This window comes from Centropristis striata, unplaced genomic scaffold (assembly GCF_030273125.1).
Source record: "Centropristis striata isolate RG_2023a ecotype Rhode Island unplaced genomic scaffold, C.striata_1.0 Scaffold_27, whole genome shotgun sequence".
NCBI classification, from domain to species: Eukaryota; Metazoa; Chordata; class Actinopteri; order Perciformes; family Serranidae; genus Centropristis; species Centropristis striata.
Window position 1 is genome coordinate 263,746 of NW_026739043.1, and position 26,865 is coordinate 290,610.

Consider the following 26,865-nt stretch of genomic DNA (forward strand, 5'->3'; position numbering starts at 1 on the left):
TCAAGGTTTAGTTATGACTCTCAAACCGCTAAGTGAACTTATTTGAGATTTAGCACTTTGTTCAGAATATGTTAATGTACATTTGAACTTTTGCTCATTCTCACAGCTCTCAATCAGTGTTAGCGGCTGCTCACCCACACGTTCTCTTATTCTCAGACAAATAACATGAACACACATACACACCTGGTACCCATGCACACTGGAGACTTTTACTTTATAAATGGTGTTTTACTATGATAAATGTGATTACACACGTGAGTACACAAGTGCTTAGTTTTTAGAGGGAACAATTTTTTGTATTTATTGTCTATTATCTTTGTTACCTCCAGTCAATTGTTACAGGTCGTAGTCAGGTTTCATCACAACCCCCCTGCCCCGGGCCCAAAGGTTACTGCAGTACTCAGCGCTTAAACACACAACTTAAAGAGACAAAACACACAAAGCCTAACCTTAGGCTCAACGCCTGTGATTCAGTTTGCTGTAAGACCCCTCTTAGGGTCCCCTGAACACAGTTTAACACAACACAACACAAACACGAAGCGGCCTCAAACTTCAACAAAACACATGCTTCAACCTTTTTATTTACTCAGACTCGAGTCAAAACTGTGAATTGGACCTAATTAATTAAAAGACACATGCTTCAACCCCCCTTAGCTCTCCCTCTTGATAACTCTTATCCCTACGGGGAAGCTTTTGTAGGAGTGGCTTCGGATCAGCAGCTGTACATCCAACATCTAGCTTTGGAATTTCTCTTTTTGGAGAAAATGTTTGATAACACTTGCTGCACTTAGGTCTGGGTGAGACTGTAAATATGGCAAGAAATGTCTTCCCTTTTTTATGACGGCCGTTTTACAGTGTCGCCCAGTCCAAGATACAGCCAGCGGATCAGTTCTTCTCTTCCAATCCCATCCTCGTCACCAATTATGTTGTGGAGAAAACTCTCCAAGAACTTCATGAAATAACAACACGGAGACAGATGCTTGTGAATCCGAACAAAGAGCATTTACTTCACATCTTCACATCCTTTTATAAGCGTTCTTACATCACTGTTACATGGTCCGATCATCAGATATCGACCCAACCGTCCTGTACTTTCTTGTAATCACGTAGTCAGTGTTCTGAGCGTCATGTGGATGTAGTGTTGTCTGTGTGTTTTCCATCAGTGTGTATGGTGTGTGTGGGGGTTCGGCTTCTCCCTAATCTGGTCTAGCCGACCTGGAAACACACTGACTGCAAGTAGTGAATGTTCCTGTGCCACCAGATAACATTCAGTCAGTTTCCTAGCTGTGTCATCTGTGCATCTGTATGTTTGCGTCTATGTGTGTGCTTTTATCATATTTCATCATATTCATAAGTGCATATGTATTACTCAGAACACTACAGTACCATGCTGAAAACCATCCTGAAAGAACCTGGAACACACTGAGACAGACTTCTACTGATGCAAAGAGAAGATACCTAGAAAATGGCATGTCAATAGCAACATCAATCTGTATGAAATGCAAGAGTGCAACCCCGATTCTTTACCTCCCCTCACAGTCCTCGGCATTTTTATGCATCTTACACGTTGTAACCTAAATGATATTCTCTTATGTAACATTGTGTACTTCAGAGTGACAGGTGCCCTGTTGGAGCCATTCAGGATTTGTCCCATCCATTTCATACGCTGGTTTACCTTGAAGGAGACAGAAATATATCAACACTGTAAAAGTAAATTTGCAACCAACAGGCAAATGAAAACTTTACCTTTCCTCTCTATCTATTTAGACAAAGCTAACTAGACTGTGTTTAGACTTACCGTCAACCACATGCAAAGTCAGAAAACCCTGGGGCAAAATTCAACCAGCAGCAAAACCAAATCAACTTGCAAAGCAAATTCAGGCACTCACCAGAACGGAAATGTCTTGAGCACACTTACAAAATAAAAATAAATAAACAACTGCACACTGACCTGGAGTCACTATACTATGATTTATTCATAGTGAACAGCACGTTTTGCATGTCGTGTCATCAGGCATTTAAACACACCTGTGAATACCTGAGGCGAACCTGACACCTGACTGCACTTGTGGTTGTGCAGGGATATTTGTTTTACTTCTCACTTTTTTTATTTTTTTTTATTTACTTTTTATTCGTTTTTTCTTAGTAACATACACATAAGTGCCAGTAGGCACAAGAACATACAACATAACATAACTGGACGAGGGGAGGATTGTGCATTAAGTAAATCATCATACATCATACATAAAAATATAAAAATGCTGCTTGAAAATAGGGAAATAATTAAAAATAAAATCTTAATAGAGGGTTTGATCTTATCTTTGTGATCTATATGAAATCAGGTCTTACAGTTTACACATAGCTGAGCCATTTTGACCAGTTCTCTTCAAAAATATCAGTTTGGTTTCTTAGTTTAAATGTAATTCTCTCCATAACATATATATTGTAAATTCAACAATAAATGAATGGATTGATGTGTTTGTCTTTCTTAAGCCATTTTCTGGTCAGAGCCTTTTTACACCCCACTAACAACACTCTCAAAAGGTATTTGTCCCGCTTTGCATATTCAAGTTCATCCAGATCACATAAGTACATGACTTTGTTTTTAAAAGGAAAATGGTTCTAAACTTCAGTCTCCAGGACCCAAGAATCTCTCTCCAAAATGGAGCCACAGAGGGACAGCCCCAAAAAATGTGAAAGTGATTTGCTGAAGTATTCCCACAGGAGCTCCAGCAGGCAGTCTGATCGGAATAGTTGGTCTTTTGCGCTGGAGAGCGAAAGAATCGAGTGACGTTTTTCCAGCTGAACTCCCTCCAGGAGGGGGAGCTCGTCACTGACCACTGCTGTCTGCAGGTCCTGTCCCATTCCTCTTGTGAGACTGTGAGGCCTCCCTCTGCTTCACATCTTTCCTTAATTTCTAAAGTGTGATCACTATTAAGATTTTGAAGAGCTGAATATAGTTTAGATATTATCTTTTGGAGGGTGGCATTATTGTAAGCCCTCTGAATGATCTTGGTTTTGAAGACCAAATTTTTCTTTGAGGTCCTGGAAACTCAAAACTTTATCCTGATCTAGGAGTGTGCAGTGTGCTGTAAGTCCATTTTCTGACCAACTTTTGAACCTTGTGTCATACATGCTCGGTACGAAATCTGAATCGTATGAAAACCATTTAAACATTTCAGTTCCTCTCCTCAATTGATATTTTTTAGTTATTTCACCCCATGCTTTCAAAGAGCCAATTATCCATGGGTTGTTGGGGTCTGAGAGGTGACTAGTTAATGAGGGATCTCCAACTAAATGATTAATTGGTAGTCCCTTTCCCATTGCCACTTCTATTTCTTTCCATCTCGATCTATAATTTGGAGTACACCATCCCACTAACGGCCAAATTTGAGCTGCTCTACAGTAATTTCTCAGACGGGGGAGGGCTAGTCCACCTTTCTCCTTTGGTAATTGTAGAGTTTTATATTTTATTCTTGGTTTCTTCCCTGCCCATATAAATCTGGAAAGAATTTTGTCCCACTCTCGAAAATACAATTCTGGTTTCTCTATTGGTATTGAGTGAAACAGATATAAAAGTCTTGGTAGAATGTGAGAACTGATATTCAAATAAGGGATTATACTCCATCTATTGATATCCGCTATAATTTATTTTTTGAGGGGGCTATAATTAATTTCTTCTAGTTTTGATATGTCTAAAGGCAGGAGAATTCCCAAATATTTTATTAAACTTTTGTCCCAGTCTAGATGGTAGCTGGAGCGGAGGTATTGGGGGGATTAAAATGAAAACTAAGAACCTGAGTTTTTTTCTTATTTAATTTAACCTGAGTATGACCCATATTCATCTAAAGTAGACATCAACTCCGGCAGAGACTCTGTTGGGTTTGAAAGGCTAAAAAGCACATCATCCGCGAACAGGGCCAGCTTTTGTTCACCTGCTGCCATGTTCATACCTGTGATTTTGTTGTTCTGCCTGATCCACTGTGCCAGCGGTTCAATAAAAATTGCAAATAAGACTGGGCTTAGGGGACAGCCCTGTCTTGTTGATCTCTCCAGCAAAAATGAGTCTGTGAGCTCCCCGTTGATTTTTAGTTTAGCTGATGGTTTATCATAGAGGGCTTTTAATGTATTAATAATTACTTGATTGAAACCAAATTTCTCCATAGTATTGAATAAAAATTTCCATCTGACCGAGTCGAAAGCCTTTTCGGCGTCTAAATCAAAATAAAATACAGGTTGTGTAGGTTAGCTTAGACGCCTGATGATTTGTAGGGATTTCCTAATATTGTCATGTGTCTGACGTGCTATGACAAAACCTGTTTGATTATTCGGGGTAGAATTTTCTCAAGTCTCTTTGTGATAATTGAAGTAAATAATTTGAAATCCACATTAAATACACTAATTGGTCTGTAGTTTGCACAGTCTAATTTGTCCTTACTTCCCTTAGGTATAACTGATATAATGGCTTCTTTCCATGATGTCGGGGTTTCCCCTTTTGTCAGGACCCAGTTGAAAGTTTTTAGTAAAATAGGTGTCAGAACCTCCTTCAGTTTCTTATACCACTCTGCACTGAAACCATCCGTGCCCGGGGATTTATTAGCTTTTAGTCTTGAGATAGCTGAGTAGATTTCTTCTTTTGAAATTTGAGAAGCTAATAATTTATTTTCTTCCTCCGTGAGTTTTGGTAGATTTAAGGATTTGAGTAGTGACTCCATTTTCTGGTTGGTATTGACTTGGGGTTGTGAATATAATTTTTCATAATATGCTTTAAAACAGTCTGTAATTTCCTGAATTTGGTGGTAAATTATCTTGGTTTTCGGATCCCTTATCTTGTATATTGCATTGTCTGCCTGTTGTTTTCTCAGTTTATATGCCAATAGTTTTGAATATGATTTCTTTTCTTTTATATTTCTATTTTAACCTTTGGGTCTGGTGATTCTTTATGTTCAGATTCTAGGTTTTTGAGTTCAGTTTGGAGGGTCTTAATTTTTGCTTCTCTTTGTTTCTTAAGAAAAGATGTCATCCCAGAGTATGGGTGGAGAAACCTCCCCATTATCATTAAACTCCAAATATTCTTTAATTTCTTTCGCAACAAACAACAACAACAGGACATGTTGAGTAAACTAGGATTTAGTTTCCAGTGTGTAAGCTTCCTCCTACAGGTCATTTTTAGGGACAGATAGAGTGGGCAGTGATCTGAAAGGTCCATTGCTCCAATATGGCAGTCTTGTACTTTATGTTTGGTGTGGGGGTGAATAGAAGGTATAGTCTTTGACTGATGGATTTAGGTGTCTCCAGATATCAATTAGAAAATGAATTCACTACTATCAGAAATAGGACTATGTTATTTTTTGGGGGCGAGATATTCTTACCCCAGTTGAATCAAGGTTTGGGTTAAGCGTAGTATTAAAATCACCTGCACATATTAAAGTCCCATGTGCTTCAATTGCGATCCTTTCAATTTCTTGGGTATAGAAATTTGGTTCTGAACCAGGAGGGATGTACACATTGTATAGAGTAAATCCATCAACTTTGCCACCCTTCCTGAGATTAGTATTACTACTCCCCTAGTATGTTTAGATCTATTTGAGGAGGAGAAGACATATTTAAAGCCCTGTCTTTTAAGTTTTTCATGTTCAGCTTCCATCAGGTGGGTTTCTTGCAAAAATGCAATATCTATATTTTCTCTTTTTAGTTTAAGAAGGATTTTGCTCTGCTTGACTGGGCTACGAAGCCCGTTCACATTAAGAGAGACTACTTTCATTATCTGATCCCTGTACATACCCACTTACATCTAGAGTCGTATGATGCCATAACCTCAACAAAATAAGATTTTCCCTGAAGAAATAAAGAAATACATAAATAAAAAATCTCCCCTGTTTTGAACATAGAACAAGAACAAGCATTTACACTCATCATAACAGAGATAATAAATGCAAGAACTTCCTGTAGCTGAGGAACCTTTGTCCCTCTATGGTCCCTGTTGGTGGGTGGAGGGAAAAACCCCTCCTGGATGGTTGGGGCCCCCCTTAGTGGTGTGGTGGCTGACCAGCTGGTGTGCTCCATGTCCACTAATAAGTCCAACACTATTTTTCCGTTCAGTCGATGAATTATGGTAATTTCAACAGATAATATTTTAAAATAAAGAGAGAGAGAGAGTAAAAAAGAACAGTTCACCTCCCTTATTTTCCCGTCCTCTCTGATCTGCACAGATTTTAGTGCTTTCAACAATGGGAATTATCTTCTAAACTCCTGAAGCTTTTCTTTCACTCGTGCCCCCATTAGTTTTTTCTCCGTCGGCCGCCTGTTGCCACGGGAACGCGTTCCGTATCCTCTCCTCTAGGTTGGAGGACGGGTCCTCTCTGACAGCGGGCCCCTCCATCCCCCGTGCTCGCAGCTCCCGTGTAGCTTGGTGTGCGTCCTCGTAGGTCCGTGGGCCGGTGCTCCAGTGGATCCGGATCCTTGTGAAGGGAGTTTGGAAACGAATGCCCTTTTCTTTCAGCGCTTTTTTAATTTCCCCGTAGGCTCTGCGTTTTTCCATCACTTCGATTTTCTTTGACCATGATTATGCATACGGTTTATTGTTAAGATGCATTTTCTTTTTCCAGGCCAATTTCAATACCGTTTCCTTGACAACATGCTGCTGGAAATTTATCACAATGGACCGAGGTGTAGCATCAGGTCCCGGCTTCTGGGCCAAAGCTCTATGAGCCCGCTGAATTTGCAGAGACATACCGTCGGGGAGAGTCAGCTCCGTGGTCAGCAGGTTTTCCATAAACGTTATCATCGAGTCGCCCTCCGAGCCCTCCGGTACACCGTAAATTCGGATGTTGTTCCTCCTGGACCTGCTCTCCAAATCAGTGACTTTTTCTTGCAGCCTGCGTTGCTCTTTCAGCAAGCTCAGCAGGGCATCTTTCGTAGCAGCGCTGCTTGTTTCCATGACCGAAATGCGCTCCTCCGCATCGGTGATCGCCTGGTCGTGACCCTGGAGCCTGGTCCCGACTTCAGTTAGCTTCTCGTTTACTTCGTGTCTCAGCGTTGCTAGCTCGTCCTTGAAGTCTTTGTTGAACTTTAATTGATCAGTTACCTTCCCTCTCCGGTTCGTATCGTCTCTTTTTTGTTTCCCCCCACGCATGCCTTGCTCTTCTGAGTTTTCACATTAAAGTTTTCGAGTTTGAGGGTATTTTTGACAGCGACAGACGCATAGTAAATTGCTTCGTTCAATCTCGAGCATGGGTTAACCGGAAGTCTGTTTTGACCTTTCTGAGGAGTTTGAAGTGTATGAAATTCGTAACCATATATATATATATATATATATATATATATATATATATATATATATATATATATATATATATATATATAGACATACATGTATGAGCTAGGTGGTACGCCATTGAATGCAGCATTTAACTATAATATAGTCCGTTAATTCGCAAAACAAAAACTATTACGCTATTGCTTACTTTTAGTCGTTATTCTTGACTGGACCCTGTGCTGTTTCTTCCAAATGGAATCGAGTCAGTTCTGCCCGCCAAATGAGCACGAAGACAGGATATCCTCCAGAGAAGAAGGGGCGTTAGCATATGTCTATGGGCGGTAATGCACCTATTGCTGGATGGCAACCCCCGAAAAACGAAAAGAAGAAGAAGAAGATGACCTTTGCACTCGCGGCAAGATAAGAAGCGCCTGAAGCGGGAATCGGCTGGAACATAAGAGTTTAGAAAAAAACAGAAGTCTCCCTCAGCCGCTGCTGATCCAAGTGATGCCCCAGCCATGCGGAGACTTAAAGAGGTAAGAATCTTAATTTAACGTTTCATTAGTTCGACCGTAATGTTGTGAAGAGTTGAATAAAAAACATTTTGACACAAGGTGAAGTATTTAACTTGTGAGATGGAGTGGTCTGTTGGAAGGTGGAATTAGGTCACATTAATGGCGTCCAACAATAAACTCCGCAATGCATTTTTATTCAGACTGGTGGAAATGGTATGCAGGGTTCGTATGGTCATGAAAAATCTGGAAAAGTTATCGAAATTGAAAATGCAATTTCTAGGTCCTTGAAAAGTTATTGAAAAATAAAATCCTCTGTAAGGTTTTGGAAAAGTCATTGAAATATTGCTGGATAATATTTAGAATGTGTAAAATAGGCCTATTAAAAATAATATAATAATCCCTATACTGTAGTTTTAGGAGTACGTTTGTTACCTTTAATTGTCGGTGCCAGCTATTTTTTAGAACAGCGGAGCAGAGCCGTGAGCTGCTAAGAGCTATGCTAGGAGGCTAATTGGATTTCTTGGTTCACTCATTAAACTCTGGTAACGTTCTGTTATTATCTCATAGCGTGGTGAATGTGCAGGTCACAACGTGTCCACCAGACGGAGTTGTTTTACAGGTAAATTCATGTAAAACCGCTGATGCGTGTTGCCTTCAGGGACAGTTCGTCGTATTGTAGCTTAATCGCCTAGCAACAGCTTTGACCGTGATCAACACGGGAGACTCAACTGTGGCCGCCGTCGTTAACTGTGCACAATGTCAGCAGCTGATCATAAACAAAGCAGCATGGTTAATTATAATAATAAACATAATGATCATGAATTAACCAACATAGCTAACTGTAGCTAACAAACAGAGATCGCTAAGTACATACACACTGTACTGCTACAGAGCTAACTGTTAGTTTCGTGAGTGAGCCACGGGCTGTTAATAGCTAACAGGCTGAGAGAAGCTGTGAAGGTCCTCTCAGCAGTCAGAATATATAAAAGGTTTACTTGAAATAATAAGGAAAATAAAAACATGTAATGAAAAGTTGTGTAGATACTTGATTATTTTAGAGAGTAAAGAAAAACTTAGCTGTTCTATTGTATCTATTGCATTTTTTTGTCCTTTCAATTTTATTTTAGCAGTTTAAAATCCTCCTCCTGTAAACAGTTTTGGTTGAGCATTTAAATGTGATGGCTGCATTTGGTGCTGAATTCTTATGCATTAATATTGTGTGTTAATAAGAATTCAAGTTGCAATTAAAACATAGCAGGGTGTATCAAAATGTGTCTGTGGTTTGATTTAGAGGCACCGACTACAGTGGTCCGACTGAAATGCGTTAATTTTTTGTTGAGAGGTCATTGAAAAGTTATGGAAAACCATTGCTAAAAAGTGTACGAACCCTGGGTATGGTTGGCTAGCTGCAATAACAAAACGTGGCAGCTAATGGCTAACTCCAAGCTGTGCAGTCAACACTATGTCTCAACTTATTTTTATTTTAGTGTTTGCCAGGAAAATGCTCGCAAATCATATGAAACACAGAAACGTGATTTAATTTCAGAAGCTATATGATTTACGCTTTTACTGCGTCATCATGAGTTTGTTAATGGCAACATAACGTAATGTTTGCTAACTTAATGGAGAGTCTTGTGCTAACCTTAACTAACTGCATCTGATTATTAATGAATATAAAGACCTGTGGCTGAGGTGTCTATTTATATTATACCTAATGATCCAAAATGTATTTTTTCATTAACGGGATGAACAAAAAGAAAATGATGGCAAAAAAGAGGATACGGTTTCCCACGCAGAAGATGAAGGACCTGCAGAGCTCCCCTCCCCCAAATGAGCAATCTGGTAAATATTCAGTTAATACCACTCTAAATTGTTGAGCCCAAATAGAAATTGTTAAACATTTTCTCTCTTGCACTCTCTCTCTCAGGGTGTTTTGCGTTCCTCAGATGGGAGGATGGTTGCACTGGCAAAATCTTTAGAGATTCAGACATTTTGACAAGAGATGAGGCTACTGTGCAGCTGCTGCAAGATCTTATGTCAGGAGATCCTGTGGTAGCAAAGTGGTCAGATGGTAAGTTTTAAAGGGCCACTGTTGAATATATTTCAGGGGAAGATCAAGTTAAGGCGCCAAAAGGCCGGCCAACTTGACAGGAGTCCTTTTTAAATATGCTAAAAGGTGACGAGCCCTCAGACTCAACATCAGGGTCTGACACCATTATCGTGGATAGGAGCCCACTGTCTGAACATGGCGAGAAAGTCCCAGAGCTGAATCCATCACCTGACGGGGGACATGCAACAGGCCAGAACACTGCTGGCCCACCACCCTATGGGTAGGCTTGTTATAATTATTACATAATCCCCTGGGCCAGAGTTCAAAACTTTTAATCATTACCTGATCAGATTTGGCGAAGTTCAGAACCAAAAATACAGCATTAGGATAACTTTGTTATCCAATCTCTGATCATACAATTATTTCAGTAAATGTGAATGAAAAATACAAGTTTTACTTAAAACATATTTTTATGACCCAAAATCCAACATCTGTATCTATTTGCATTTAGGGATAAAAAGTTTTGGACTCATGGGCCCTGATGAAAATTATTTGACATTATTTTGTCATTATTTTTGCATAATGGTCAGAATCGTTTACAATCATCTGTATAAATTAATCTGTGAAAAGATTTAAAAAATCTATAAACATTTTTCAGTAAAGAATGATAAATGAGGGCCAGTGTGTTGTGACACGTGAGCTTGTAGAGCGGCTATTTCCAAAGTGAGCGTAAAGTGGGTGCACGATCATTTCTACGCAAGGCTCGGCATTTATCAATTTGGATGTAAGCGGAGGGTACGATCAGATCTCACGTCTGCTCTCAGCTCGTTTGCGCAAAATTTCTACGCTCGTTTGATAAATGAGGGCCATTGTGAGCTTGTAGATCAGCTTTTTGCACTAATAAAATGTTTTATGTTTTAAAATATAAAATTATTATAAATATGTCAGATTTTGGTCACATTACATTTATGACAGCCAGCCTGTCCACGCCCTCATATCCACCCACTGGAGATGTGTGCGGCGCCGATTCGCCCTGGCGTAAATGGCGGAAGTTCTTAAATCCCCGTCTCTCTCTGTCATGGCGGATGCCGGTTGCGGGTTGAATACGTCGGAGCTCCCAAGCTTAGTGGGAGAACGAGCCGCATGAAGATTAAGCTATTCCACTGCCTCTATCCTACTAAGGGCCGAAACTTAACATTACCTTGTGCCTGGATACCGGGAGTTTTCCCGGAGCGGATTTCCTCTGTGGCTGGCATCTTGTTCACTGGATAAGATTCCTAAAAACTCCCGCAGCAGTTTTCCCCTTGGTCGACATATTGCAATCACCGACTGACCTTAATTTATTTTAAGTTTTTTTTTCTTCTTCGGTGGTTTTGTGTTTCTCAGGAAAAAGTGTTGTTTTTAAAAAAATAAAAAAATAAAAAAAAATATCTTTATTTTAACAGTACGCATGACAGCCATTTAAAAATAGCACAGGATCATCCGGTCGTCTTTTATACAAATAATTAGCATAATAAACACTGTACAACGTACGAAATACACACAAATACCTGCTAACTTCAACAATCGACGTCGACCAGCGGCAGGGAAGCCACTTCGAAAAACACCTTGTGTGAGTTTTTGTTCCTGATGGCTTTCAGTTTATCGTCTGGAGGAGCCAGAGTGGAACTGCAGGATGGGACGCCATCCCCCGAGGTCTTTGGTGAGCAGCGCCATCAGCAGGCAGGCTGAGGCGAGCCGCGAGCCTCTCTCCACCACCAGCTCCATCTCCATCAGACTCATCTCACACAAGTATCTGGCCAGCGTCAGCGTGTCCATCCCCGAGTTCACACACTTGGCGTAGCGTCTGAGGAAGCGGTAGGGGATGGAGATGTTGATGTCGAAGGACAGCACCTGCAGGATGGTGGCCTCCATCGAGATCAGCTCCTCCCTCTTGTACGCATCGTCGCAAATGTAGAGGAAGTCGTCGATGCACGGCGGACTGCGCTCCTCAAATTTGGAGGCTATGAGCATGGTGGCGGAGCCGACGAGCTGCAGCATCTCTCTGTGGACGGGAGTCTTGGCGAGGAAGTGGTCGGCCATCTTTACGGCCAGGTACAAGGTCTCATGGTACAGCTCAAAGTTCTCCTGCACCTCCACCAGCCAGTCGATCAGGATGGCCCTCATCTCTGGGTTGAGGCTGGGCTGCTTGGGCATGTAGTCACACAGGACAAACTTCTCCTCTCTCCGTTTAAGGTAGTCAAAGATCTCCGGACACATGTAACATAACCCAGAGGAGTTTGACATCGACTCTGAGAACTCTGAGGACTGTGGTTTCTGAAGGTGTGCTGGCACTTCATGGGCAGCAGGGGGCGCAGCAGCTGCCAGCTCATCTACTGGAGCTGCTGCATCCTTCTGCACCTCCTCTTCCTTCTCCTCCTCCTCAGGCTGTATTTTCTCCACAGGCGTTCCCTCGGAGCTCGTTGAAGAGTTTGCCACTTCAGTGTCTGAAGAGTCAAGCCAACGTGAAGGACACTCTGCATCAGTGATGTCGATGAAAGCAGTCCTCTTCTTCGGGGCTCCATGGGGAGGAGAGGACGACCTCCTGGTTCTCACCCAAGCTGAGTGCATCGACGAGTAGCTTGCTCCCAGCGGTGACGGCGGAGGTATTACCTTTGTGTGGTTAGTGTTGCGGGTATAAAATTGTGTGGGGTTTTACTTTTTCTAAGAGAAGGGTAAAAACTGACTGACCAATACTCTTAAATACCAGGAGAGAGACCTGCTTGGCACCCCATCTATGACATATAACTATATAACCCTGATAAAGTGTTGAATTATCTCCCACAGAGTTGATTTTAACTCCAGTTTTTGCTGTGTATTACTATTTATGTGAATATTATATGTAATTGATAATCAGGGGAAAAAAACACAATAAATCAGACAATGGCAAGCCCGCTGAAGTTTGCCTCATTGAGTGAGCCAGAGGTGGAGGCAGTAAGGCAGCAGCTCCAGCTGCTGAGCGTAAGAGTTTTTTGTTGAAGATGGATGGTTTTAAGGACAGAAACATAAATAGATGACCCCCAGCTCCCGAGGGTGGACCTGTACGCCAGGAGTGTCCAGGTCCCCGGTAGGGCCATGGACCTGTATGCCAGGAGTGTCCAGGTCCACGGTAGGGCCACGGACCTGTAGGCCAGGAGTGTCCAGGTCCCCGGTAGGGCCATGGACCTGTACGCCAGGAGTGTCCAGGTCCACGGTAGGGCCATGGACCTGTACGCCAGGAGTGTCCAGGTCCCCGGTAGGGCCATGGACCTGTATGCCAGGAGTGTCCAGGTCCACGGTAGGGCCACGGACCTGTAGGCCAGGAGTGTCCAGGTCCCCGGTAGGGCCATGGACCTGTACGCCAGGAGTGTCCAGGTCCACGGTAGGGCCATGGACCTCATGGTGCAGCAGGCACACACCAACAGGTCCATGGACCAAAAAAACAGATACATGAAGTGGGAGCTGAAGTCGGAGCTGGAGGTCTCAAGAACAAATCAAAGGCTGCGCAGCAGGATCTGGAGGTGCTGGAGGCCACTAAGGCCTTTGGATAGAGCTCGGGATTTGTCTGTCAGTGAGTGTGTGATTTGTATGAGTGATGAAGGTTAATTAACCATTGGTCAGTTTGTCCTCAGTGGCTGTTATTCTTACTAAATTAATAGGGTATTATATCAAAGCCATCCTCATTATTTCACTCAAGGATACATTTAACAAACAACAGCAATTAATTGGGCTACTGTAGACTTCAGTGACTTCGTGAGCACGAGAAACATTTTTCGTGCTCACGAGATACTTTCTCGTGAGCACAAGATATTTTGTCGTGAGCACGAGATGCCTATTGCATGCGCGCGTGGTGTCTGTAAGAACACCCTCTGCATTTCAGCTTGTTTCTGTATGAAAATGACATTACAGGAGTTAGTTCGGCTATATTTTGACCTGGGGCTTCATTATAAGGACATTGTCGTTTTATGTGTGTTATGTGTTATATGTGTACTATATGTTTATAGTAATAACACTGTAATGACGTTGGTTTTCTGTTAATATGTTTGTGTTTTGGTTGACCTGTGTGCAGAGATGGCTGCTGTTCCAGAGACGCCTGGAGAGGAGGAGGAGGGTCCGGAAGGGGAGATCAGGGACGAGGCCTTTTTAACCCTGCCTTTTTAATTATTTTTTTTTTTTAAGTTCAAATAAAGTTGATAAAAACCCTGCGGTGTCCTGCTGATTTTTTTGGCATTTGCGCGAAAGTCCACATTTTACTGAATGACATGTATAACAAGTGCAACAAAACTCCATAACACAAAATCAACATCAAATCCTTGCATTATGTTCATTTGCCCCCCCCCCCCCCGGTTTAAATGCTCTTACATTACCACAAAAAACATCATTATAATCATAATTATCAGTTCCATTATATCACAACTAGTTGGAAACACTATGTCATTAATCCATATCCAATCCATATTCCATTATGATATCACAGAAATGTTTTTTACAAATGTTTCTGCAAGAAAGCAACAGATTGTCAATTTTCCTAGCTTTTCAAACCCATTTGAATGCATTTCCACATCACATGGTAAAAACAAACGTCACGTCACAACTTTAAAGGCTCATTTTAATGTTTTGCAAATTCTTATTATTGCATGTATGAATACTTTTTTTATGATTAAATCCAGCACATCATTACGTTTAAATATATTATGACTGTATTTTGACTACTGGTGTGTTGTCTTCCGGTCGGTCGGTCGGACTGGACCATTTACTTTTTATAGTGGGGGTAGACAACATGGAGAATTTCAGCATCCACTTAACAATCACACACAGCTTGTGTTTATTCCACACATTTAAAGATGTTATAATATTTGTTTAATCCTCCTAAACAATGCCTACCTAACAATTTATGATCAATGTTTCTTCTCATCGCAATCACAGTCTCAACAAGCCAGCTATGGTGTATGTTATTGGTTAACTGTTCCTGCGCTGTGATTGGTTGGCTGGATTTAAGCTGATAGCCTTTTTAAGGAGCTCCGAGACGCGGCCACGGTCCCCTTAGCAAAAAACTTTGAAGACGAAAGTCTGATCTGGATTTTGCTAGCTTCTTATTGAGAGAGAGACGGAGAAATACACATACATGCATACAAATACTTGCACACATTCACACTAAAACAGCAGCACTTTTACTTCTGACGGAATTTGGACTTGCTCAACACGGTGAGTTAATTTTTAATTTATAAAGCGTCAGCATGAGACTTAACTGCTAACGTTACTGAGTCTCCTGCTGTTACTGTATTTTCCATCAATGCTGGTTGCTGTGTAGTCAGGAGAGCTAGTTGGCTGTTAGCACAGGTTAGAAGTACATGTTTGGCAGCATATGCCTTTGGTTTATTTGCTAAATCAGCTATAAGCTACTAGAAACGCCAGTCTTTAGACAGTATTCATTTCATTTAATATCAAAATTCATTTCAACTATCAGATGGCCGCACTGGTAAACAAGTCTGTTATTTTGAATTTCACGGTCTTTCTTTCGCTGTTGTTTTTCAACTTCGGAGCGTTCTGCGCTGTGATTGGCTGGATTAAATTTTGAACTTCGTGGGCGTCTTTACTGAGAAAATACAGAGAAAAAGAGAAATGTAAACAGAAAGCATTATAGTCAAACTGTCACAAATATTACTGATCTTGGTTTTATTATAACATGGCTACCTGGAAATAAATTGTGTTTTTAAAGTAAACTTTCATCATTTTAGTGTAGTATTTTTCAGACTTGTATGAATACTTTGCAACTTAAGTAACAATATTTTCACCTGATATTGGTCTTTCTAACTTGTGGTGTATGTGTGTGTGTGTGTGTGTATATATATATATATATATATATATATATGTTGTAATTACGCACCGGGGCGTCAACTATGTTGGGGTATCTGGTTACAGATACCAGTTGCCTTCATCAAGGATCACCAAAAATGTTGGGAATTAAGAATGGCTCTTTTATGAATAAATGATGACCTTGCATTATCATAAACAATTATTAATTATAAGAAATTATATGACTTGATTTACTCTAAGTCAGCTCGTAAAAAGGGGCACCACTCTGTAAACAGAGAAAATACAGCCAATTCACCTAAATCAGTCTCATAAAGTTATTAAATTATCAATTTGGAACACTGATTATTAATTATGAATATAATTATAATCAAATTACCATATTAATATTTAATAGTGGTTGAAGGAATCGTGAATTTTTGACACAGCAGAGGTCAGCATATCATTCATAATGTACAACATTAAATAGACAGCATTCGTAATCAAAAGGTATTTATTCTAAACAAGTAAAGCAAATAAAAGCACACATCTATAAAATAGAGAATACATTACAAAAGAGAAGGAAACATGTGTGTGTGTGTGTGTGTGAGGGGGTTTACCACTCCTCACACAATGAGCTCTGTTCAGCTCCAGTTAATTTAATCAGTGTGTGAGCAGGTCAAAGGTTAGTATAGTTAGTTGCATATAGACTGACTGTCTGTATAAAGCAAGATTAACATACAACTTTGATCGTAACACGAATGTCACATAAATATACTTAAAACACACATATAAACCAAATCATTAATCACAGGTCAAATCCTTGTGCTAAAGTCCTTGCTGATTTCTTATCTAAGCCCAGTTACATTACTCACGAGTCCGGTGAAAAAGGGGGGGAAGCCTTTTCAGCAGAAGAGTGGAAGAAGGAAGTTGAGTTCAATAATTTGCCGTCTTGCAAATTAGGTTGCTGGTTGTCCTTGTTGTTGAATTGGAGCTTTCTCTGACAAATGCAATGAACTTTGACCTTCTCTACACACCAAGGCTGCATTAATGAACACAGAGTTGCCGTTGGTTCAGAATTCCTTATGGAAAGGAGATTCTGGTTGTTGGAGCCTCACCTCAGCTACAGAGGATCTCAGCAGGGAGTGAGGGAGGAGGGGGGCTGGTGGATCCAGGATCTGGATCCCCTCCTGGAGATGCTTCCAAGCAGGAACGGTGGAGAGAGAGAGAGAGGGACAGGGAGGACTGTCTCCTTTATAGCAGGCCAGTGGACCTCCTGTGGGGTCAAAGGTGCCTTGACCAATGACATGACACCTGGAAGGTGTCATAAATGCAGTGCATTCTGGGAACTGAAGTTCTTGAGAGGGGACAAAATGGAGGTTCTGCCATTTTGTTGTGTTGACTCAAGAAAATGTTCCATTTAGTCCACAAATATCAAAGTCCACAAATGAACCCAAAATTCACCTGTGGTAGAATCCCAACATATATATATATATATATATATATATATATATATATATATATATATATATATATATATATATATATATATATATATATATATATATATATATATATATGTTGGTTTCTTATTTTTTTATGAGTTTTATTTATGCTTGTTCTGTCAAAGCACTTTGTGAATGTGTCATGAGCTTTCTCTCTCTGCCCTGTTAACAGCACTAATTGCTGCTGCTCCAGTCTCAGCTCTGTCTGATCAGCCACACCTGTATCTACTCCTGCACTAATTAACCTGCCAGCTGCACTGCATTCCCTGCTCATCACCCTCTGTATATAAGCCCTGGCTTTCAGTACCTCCGTGTCAGATCGTCTGCAAACCAGTACCAGTTACCCTGCCTGTCTTCATACGCCTCTGACTCCTACCTGTGATATCGGACCTGCTCAACTACGTCTTTCATCTTCTGCCCCGTGACTCCGGACAATCAGCGAGTGTGCTCTGGAACCCACCCCGCCATCTCAGTGAGACGCCTCACGGCTCTGGACACACACCCATACACTCCCTTTCCCCAAATCCTTCAATAAACTGTTTAACGTGACGCTCTTGTGGTCCTCGTCCTGTTTGGTGTCTGACAGAATGCTGTTTTTAAAGGTGCTATATAAATAAAGTTATAATTATTATTGATCTTAATTCTTCTTCCATCACTGGTTGCTTGTTAGTTGGTGTTTAAGATGTATTTTATCCAATTATTGTAAGCTAAAGATGAGTTGTAATGTTAATAATAATCAGTTGTCTTCATGTTATTAGATGCCACGGGGCAAGTCTTTTATCGTTCTGAGGCAGCCAAGCGGCGTCTGGCAGATCGGCGACAGGTTGACGTGGAACCGCAGCAGCCTGCCAATACCAGTTACACGTATGTAAATCTGTTCCTTTTATGTGTATGGTGTTTATATTTTCCTAGTGGCAAGGTGTGTTGACATGATTTGTGATGATGATTTGAAAGGCTTCATTAATATGTGTATCTTGGTGTGTTATTTTTCTGTTTATTAATAGAGCACGGCACCGGGCAGCGCCATGCTGTGTGACGTTGGACGCTTGTGCTGCCATGCGAATCCTCTGACAAGAAGGTAAGATAATAATAATGATACAAATAATAATACGATTTTCTCATAATCAGTGATTTTTATTCTAAAACAATCCAATCTTTGTTCCAGTTTGTTCTTGTTGTCTGTGATTCCCATCTACGTGCTATGGTAGATGTCTTTGAGGGCTCCCTCTCCTGTGGCATGATGTGATGCCTGGCCGGGGCCTGGCGATGGAGCTGAGGACCCAGTTGCTGCATGCTGCTGGTCCTCAGGACCCAGTTGCTGCATGCTGCTGGTCCTCAGGACCCAGTTGCTGCATGCTGCTGGTCCTCAGGACCCAGTTGCTGCATGCTGCTGGTCCTCAGACTCCTGACACGTTGTTAACTAACATTGAGAATGTTTTTCACAATGTTTCACAGGCAAAAAGTCGCCGTATGCATTACATACAGAAGCTGAAAGCACACCATGATATTTGTGAGAAGCGCTATGAGGCAGCGCAGGCAGGAGAGGAAGAGGAGAGGAAGAGGAGCGTGGTTCTCCATCATCAGAAGGATACAGCAGTGAGTCATGCTACACACTTGAGACAGAGGATGTTGGTATGATGCCATGTGAAGCCCTTTGAGACCAACTGTTTGATGCTTGGTAAGTATCTGACAAACCGAGAGCAGCTCATCAGACCATTGTGTGACGGTTATGGAGTTAAAAGAAAAAGATGATGGTAGACGACTGTATAACAAAAGTTTTTATTGTGTATTTTGTTCAAAACCATTGAGGAAAGTGGCTGGTCATTTAGAGGCCAAACATAAAGACAAACCAGACGTGGCTAGAGCCGTGGCATCTCCTCAAGGCTCTAAAGAGCCAAGAATTCAGCTGGCTCTATTAAGAAATAAGGGGAACCGCATCCACAATAATGATGTCATCGAAAGGGGAAAAGGAACCGTGATACCCCGTCAGCAACCAAAGCTTTCAGTTCAGGCCTCTAAGATAAGCCTCACAATGAATACAATGCATGTCCTCAAAGAAAATCCCTGTGGCGACATATGAAAATATGCCACCTGAAGAAGACAGAAGAGGGAAGTCGATTACTTCTCTCAATCAATGATTGCGGACAACATTGGTAACATCATCTTCAAAGACTGTTGTACAAATGTTCACCCAACAATCAAACATGGTCATGATGACAGACACACAACAATAGACAGGTTTACACACAGCCCACACACAAGCAAAGACGTTCACCATACAATAACTCAAATATGCCATTTTGTATTTAACAGTTTTTTCACACAGGCTTGTGTTGAAAGAAATGTTCTGTCATTTTCCTACAAACATCTAACAATACTTCGTTTAACACATACATACATATAATTTCTCTGGGGTAGTTATTAAATATCAAAGTATGTATTTGTATATTTTCTCCTCTAAAAAGGCCACTGTCTACAATTTCCATAACCGTACAGATCCAAAAACATTATACGAATATTTTCCACTGTGAAAACTCCATGAAAAAACACCTGAGAACTTCTACAATGTAACTGAAGTACATTTCAAGAATGGAACACTTTAGATGTAATATCAGAAAGTTGTAATATAATGGCATCGTTTACTTGAACTCTATATACGACGCCGTTTTATTAGAAACACGTCTAACAAAGCAACTTTGTCAGCTATCTACTAGCTAACTATCTTAGCTGTGCTACATACAATAACAACAAAGAGCTACATCGTGAACATACCGACAACAAACACGATTAGAAGAGCATTTCGAACAAACAACTACACGCTAACTACTAGCTACAATCCTCCTGCTACATATCAGTAACAACATGCTCGTCCATTTCATAAAGCATTTCTTCACACACACAGACTCAGAACACACCCACACACACACAGTCTACCAGACCGTAAACAATAAGCTAACAGCTAACTCGCTGCATCGCGCTAGCTAACAACGAAACAAACAAAAGCCGGAGCTCCCTTTGTTTTCACCTAACAACTAACTACCTACCTAACTCACCTAAAATGACCACATACAACACCACACAAACCACTCATGTACAATAACTAAACACTAGAAACACACAATACCATTCAAAGAGGAGCTAGCGGACACAGCATGATAACACCTAGCGATATTTACTTACTTTGCTTCACTTCGAAGGATTACTGTTGGTGTATTAAGGTCTTTATCTATAAAACTGTATATTACAGTAACTCTCTATTTTTCTTTGTTTCTTTCTGTGTCTGAGCTCTGAGTTTGCGTTTCACCCACTTGGCCGGCAAACAGAAAGGGGCGTTTCTCTGAGCAATCACGTTTTAAACGTGACTCAATTGTTCATGATTTCCTGGATACTAAAATGACTTCATAACTTTAATTTGTGGTTATTGTATAGCAGTTCTGTTTAGTGTTAAAGGAAACACATTAACAACACCAAAACATTACACATTAAACATATGCATATTTTTACACGTGTATATATATATATATATATATATATATATATATATGTATATGTATATATATGTATATGTATATATATGTATATGTATATATATGTATATGTATATATATGTATATGTATATATATGTATATGTATATATATGTATATGTATATATGTATATGTATATATATATATATATACATATATATGTATGTATATATATATATATATACATATATATGTATATATATATATATATATACACATATATATGTATATGTATATATATATATATATATACATATGTATGTATGTATGCATATGTATATGTATATATATATATACATATGTATGCTTATACATATATATGTATATGTATATATATATATATATATATATATATATATATATATATATATATATATATATATATATATATATATATCTATACATATACATATATATGTATAAGTATATATATATATATATATATATATATATATATATATATATATATATATATATACATATACATATACATATATATGTATATGTATATATATATATATATATATATATATGCTCCATCCTTTGCCCGGTGTCAATTCCCAACGGGCGCCTAACGGTAGCGTAGCGAGCCAGCTGTATACACACGAGATAACGAGAACACGCGATAACCCTCAACGTATGGGAGATCGCAAGATCCCGTGATAAACTGTGTATAAAGTCAACAACAACAACAAACATCTTACTTTGCTTCTCCGACGTGGAAGATCAGTTCATCTGACCATCTATCCTCATAGAAAGAATGTGTTATGTCATAAATGATTGTATGCTGTTCCACTTCAACAGTCGTCTTCCATATGCGGCTGTGGCTCAGTTGGTAGAGCGGGTCATCTTCTGATCGGAGGGTTGGTGGTTCGATCCCTGACCATGGCAGCCTACATGTCGAAGTATCCTTGCGCAAGATACTGAACCCCAAATTGCTCCTGATGCTGCGTTCATCGGTGTGTGAATGAATTCCCAATGGTGGCAGGTGCCACCATTATGAATACTTCATAATAACTACTACGTGTGAACGGGAGAATGAGCATAGTGTGTAGTGTAAAGCGCTTTGGATAAAAGCGCTATATAAGTGCACCCCATTTACCATGTAAATACAATTAAAGTGTTAAAGAGCCATTGCTAAACCGCGTCAAGCTCAACAGAGGTGATTGCACCAGACAGGAAATCAGACACAGGATCAATATAATCAATTCCTCCCCCTTTCAAAATTAAACACAATACGCATTTCATGCAGCCTAAAACTACTTCACGTCAACAATACATCTTGACCGGGGCACCAGGTCAGCAGTCAATCAATCAGAGGGCGGACCCCGGAATATTATCATTTCATATCATATCTCAGACCAAGGAACAACATATTCAATGTCTGTGATGTGAATTTGGTTCCGATCGGCCCAGTAGTTTTCCCAGGGTGGCCCCAGAAATGTATCATATTTTCAACATAAATTGTCCCTATCTCAGAAATTTGGATTAAAATGAAATTCATGTTTATTGATTGTGTCCCTGTGTCTTTTTTCATAATTAACTCAAACATATCAACGCTTTGTAAGTCTGAAACTTTAATGAGTTATCACTCATTGCCCCTGACACTCTTATTCAGGATAATATGCCCTAGAAGCTAGATCTGTGGGACCTTCACTTATTGCCCCTGAGGGGTCAGGGTTGATCGGAAATTAGATTTTAGGTTAAGGTTAGTAAGGCTTATTTTGATGGAAAAAAATAGGCTCCGCCCCTCGATGACACATCAAAGCGGTTGATTGCTTTGATGTCTTTGATCACATCAAAGCGACTGTACTTCTTTTTTATATAGGCTCAGACAGGAGAAGATTGGAGTTGTTTGGCCACAAATGGGACAAACGCCTTCATTTTTCGTCTTTACCTTCACAAAGTTGAGAGTAAACCTGGGCTCAGGACCCTGCCCTGTGCCAGGCTGCCAGACGACGTTTTGTCCCCGGCTGGAGAGACACATAAAGAGCCACCGTCATGAGATGAGAGCTGCAGGCCTCCAGAGGATTCTGGAGGCTGCGAAGAGAACTGCAGCTCTCAAGCGTTTGAGGGACCTCAGGGCCACCAAGCCGAACCCGCCAAATCCATCCTGGACTTGGAGGAGGAGGAGAGGGAGCAGGAGGAGAGGGAGAAGGAGGTCGGTGCTGGTCAAACTCCTCTCTCGCCAGCTGCCTGACTGCAAGAGCCTCAGGAGGAGAGTCCTGGAGCTGGAGAAGGAGAACAAGGAGCTCCGGGCCTCCATTGCAGCCCTCCGTGTAAGTGAATTTCAAATACATTGGATACAATGCTGTGATCAAATGTAAGTCATCATAAATTAACACTTTTTCTTCTTGCAATCAAATCCTCTGGAGGCCGCTGGGGCCCTCACCTGCTGCCGCCTGAGACCAGTGGCCCCTCCAACAACGCTGCAGGTTAGCGTCTACAACACCACTGTGTGGAGCATGTTTTGCTGATATTAAACAAAAACAGCTGAACAGATAAAAAGAGAACACATTCCACATCAATACTGATTATCAGTGTGTATCCAGGCAACTGAAAGCTGTAGTAGCGGCGGCAGCAGCAGCAGCAGTGAGAATGAGGAGGAGGAGGACGCTGCACCTCCTGCTAAAGTTGTTGCAGCAGCAGCAGCAGCAGCAGCACCACCACGCAGCAGCAGCAGCGACAGTAGCAGCAGCAGTGCGGCGGAGGAGGAGGACGCTCCACCTCCTGCTAAAATGGTTAGATTATACTAGAATTAGAGCATGTTTGCATTAAATGTGTCAGAAATTATGTTTGGTTTGTTTTTCAGTGCTATCATTCTCTCTTCATCATCAGGTCCTCAGCAGTCCTGAGGAGGAGGAGGAGCAGAGAGAGGAGGAGAGAGAGGAAGAGAGGAAGAGAAGAAGGTAAGAAGAGAATCATTTTCACAAAAGTTTCTGTCCCAGGTTTCCGTTCCTCTGTTCTGATCTGATTCTCTGATGGGTGTGGAAGACCAGAGTCAGCAGCCCAAGAAGGGGGGGAAAGCCACAGCCAGGAGGAGGTTGGCTTTCCAAGCTGCGAGGCAGAAGCAGCCAGACTCCGATGTGAGTGAAATAATTTATATCAGTGTATCCCATCTTGTAACTATGTTGTATTACCTGGTAATTATGGCAGATTAACAGACATGTAGCATATACATTTGCAAAAGACAGCTTTAAATGACCTGATCTTTAATATTCTGCCAAATCAAAAGATGATATTAACTGTTACTGAGGGACAAGTGTTGCTTCCACATTGTCTGTTGCAGGAGGATGAAGAGGCTATGAAGAGGGGCCTGGCGGAGATTGTGGCCAACATAAGCGAGGCCGACACCTCCGAGGAGGACAGCAGCGAGGACGTGAGTTAGACTAGCGAGCGGAATTGTTGAATGAGGCTAAATTATATTTAATAACAAAGCTAAACAATACATTTTAAACGTCTCTCCTGTGCTTTGCTCTGTTATAGGAGGGTTCTGCAGCTAAGCTGCCCACCATGTCCTCCTTCGAGAAGGTCCTGGGACCCATTTTTGGAGGCCGCTCAAAGGCCTCCAAAATGAGGAAGCTGTCCTTCCCTCCCTCCATCGGTAAGAAACAACACATTTCCTGTGTGTGCAGGTGTGTGGAGGGTTGTCATGCTATGCTAATCACATCTTTGTTCTATCTGTACAGACAAATACATGGAGGATTACTCCGCCTTTTTGACTGTGCGGGGCGGCACAGTCAAGATGGCGGAAAATGCCATTTCGAAGGCTTCCCGGGCAAAGGCCTTCGTCAAGTTTATGATGGTGGGCTGGACGGAGGTCAGGTACTGGACCTGGGAGTTCCTGGAGAACCTCCAGCTGATAAAGTTGTAAGTATTGAACTCTGAAAGCAGCAGCTGAGAAATGTAATTACAAGACTGATAGAAACTAAATCCACTCTGCTCTTTCCACAGATACCCGGTTTTACTCAAAAAGTTCGGGCTGGCCCCCTCCACCATCTCCCTCTACGTCGGCCACGCCCTATGCTTCGTCGAGTATTTTTTCGACACCCCCCCTCACCACTGCCGGCTGCCAAAGGGCAAACTTAAACAAGTCAAGAGGGAGCTGAAAAAGGTGCTGAGGATGGCGGGTCGCACCGTCCTGGGTCGCCAGGTGGAGGTGAAGCAGCAGAAGCAGCAGCGGCTGGTGACCCGGGCAGCCCTGGCGACCTGCCAGTCCTTGGCCCGGGCCAAGATCCCCGAGCTCCTGGGTAAACTCATCCTCATCCTTTGTTTCCCTATCTCTCTCTCTCTCTCTCTCTCTCTCTCTCTCTCTCACACACACACACACACTGCTCTTTTCATTTACATCATTATGCAGATATAATGTAACCTCTCTATTTTTTCTCTCTCATTTCAGACGACATTGAGAAGGCCCCTCCCCGGCACCCACCAACGAGGTACCGCTTCTTCGGGTACCTCGGGGCCTACATTGCGGCCATATATGGCCACAGAACCGGGGTCCTCACCTGCATGAGGGTGAAGGAGGTGAAGGAGGCCCTCGGGGATGACGCCACAGGCTACCTCATCAATGTAAGCTAAAATTCAGTGTAAAATATTGATTTGTTTTATGATGTTTAAGGCTAAAACCATTCATTTTTTTTGCTGTTGTCTGTTCTATGTCAGGTCAGAGACCACAAGACCCTGCGCAGGTTTGGCCTGGCCCAGATATACCTGGATGGGGAGGAGTACGGGTGGTGTAGGCGGTGGCTTGACCTCAGGAGGAGGTGCGTGGCCACCAACCCCTACTTCTTTTCCTCGTTCGGGAAGGGCCAGGCCAAAGATATGGTGAGGTACGTCCGTAGGGCCTGGACGGAGATGGGGCTGCCGGGGACTCCATCACTCCTCGACATAAGGAGCGCTGTGGCCACCTACGTGAGTATAACAACCTCCCTGCAGAAAATGTCCATCTCGTCAATGTAATCAATACTGATACAATTTTCATCTTCTCTTTGTAGAACTTCGAGAGCAACACCAGGGAGGACAGAGAGAGGGTGGCAACGGCCATGTGCCACTCGGTGGCCACACAGGAGCGCTTTTATGCGCTCCACAAGACGGTGGCCCTGGCTGGCAAAATGCGCCAGCTGTTCATTCTGTCCAGCCTGGAGGAGAAGGAGGTGGCAGCACCACCACCATCACCCCCACTGGTAGGTCCAAACCTTGTCATCACAATCACAACCACAACACAGTGAATTTTCAATTATTCATGGCCTTATGCATACTTGCTCTTGTTCTTACAGGTGTCTCCGAGGAAGAGCGGCGGAAGCAGCAGCCTCAACATCGCTGCCCGCCGCATCCGAAAGAGGGTGTTGAGCCCTGCCAAAACCCCGGACAAACTGAGGATGAGGGCAAAGGTGTTGCTGCCCAAAGTGTAAATAGTTTTTATTGTATACAATAGTGTTAATAGTATGTTAGTTAGTTTAATAAATGCATTATTTTCTAAACATCTTTTGTGTCCTGTTCCTTATTTGTCATAGCCTAGGAATCGGGTCATGACACATCGCTTTAAGTATGCCCAGACACTGTACCCAGAAAGCCATGTCACTTACCAAATGACGAATGAAGATATTGAAGATATTATATAATAAATATAGGTCAATCAACAATACTTTTAATACAAAACATACATGATGATAATGAATACCCGATAATAATGAAATTACAATAATAATACAAATAAAACAATTTATGTTTGAGATTTTCTGAAAATGTAATTAAACGCACTTTATTGTAAAGTATGAAATGTTTGTTCAAAACAAAGATCTGAATGTGCACCACATTGCCTTGGTGTCCTGAAATGTTTTTTTAATAACATTTTTAAAAGTAAAACAATGTCAAACACAAGTGCACAAAAATTGGATTTGTTTTAAACAAAGACTTCATAACCATTTTATTTTTTTTATAAATCCATCAAACATACAGTAACTGCAGTAACTTGACAAAATAATGATATAGTATTTTTTTTTAAATAATATAAATTCATAAAATCATGGTTTAACTCCACATGCTAGCTTAAAACCAGATACCACATGTCATGAGTAAAAGCACAAAATGGTTGAAATTTTGAAACATGTAAGAGAGTTGACATTTTCCATGATAACAGAGTTACTGTTTTTGGCCTTTTACACATATTTAATTCACATTTTATTTAATTCACATT

The 26,865-nt window shown here is 41.3% G+C and overlaps 1 protein-coding gene, 1 long non-coding RNA gene and 1 pseudogene across 3 annotated transcripts; 2 read left to right on the top strand and 1 right to left on the bottom strand.

Moving 5' to 3' along the window:
- Positions 1-11,241: 11,241 nt before the first annotated feature.
- On the bottom strand, positions 11,242-12,433 carry LOC131967983 (G2/mitotic-specific cyclin-B3-like; annotated as a pseudogene).
- A 5,069-nt stretch (positions 12,434-17,502) lies between these two features.
- LOC131967996 (uncharacterized) lies at positions 17,503-22,754 on the top strand. 2 transcript variants are annotated; one of them, XR_009394019.1, is made up of 5 exons: positions 17,503-17,611; positions 17,898-18,003; positions 18,144-18,217; positions 18,595-18,817; positions 22,495-22,754. It is a non-coding gene; the product is annotated as an uncharacterized LOC131967996 (long non-coding RNA). The 2 variants fall into 2 exon arrangements; XR_009394018.1 differs by lacking the exon at positions 22,495-22,754 and having other exon boundaries at positions 18,595-19,149.
- Positions 22,755-23,647: 893 nt separating this feature from the next.
- Positions 23,648-26,129, top strand: LOC131967984 (uncharacterized). The gene is made up of 9 exons (XM_059328733.1): positions 23,648-23,752; positions 23,956-24,045; positions 24,153-24,270; positions 24,356-24,536; positions 24,621-24,916; positions 25,066-25,238; positions 25,332-25,580; positions 25,664-25,852; positions 25,946-26,129. Exons 1-9 carry the CDS (start codon positions 23,648-23,650, stop codon positions 26,078-26,080), a joined length of 1,536 nt encoding a protein of 511 aa, XP_059184716.1. The 3' UTR covers positions 26,081-26,129.
- Positions 26,130-26,865: the final 736 nt, after the last annotated feature.

Coding starts and splice junctions, on each gene's coding strand:
- LOC131967984 (XM_059328733.1), top strand. CDS start 23,648: ATGGGTGTGGAAGACCAGAGTCAGCAGCCCAAGAAGGGGGGGAAAGCC. Junction 24,046..24,152: donor AGGAGGACAGCAGCGAGGAC/GTGAGTTAGACT, acceptor GCTCTGTTATAG/GAGGGTTCTGCAGCTAAGCT. Junction 24,271..24,355: donor GTCCTTCCCTCCCTCCATCG/GTAAGAAACAAC, acceptor CTATCTGTACAG/ACAAATACATGGAGGATTAC.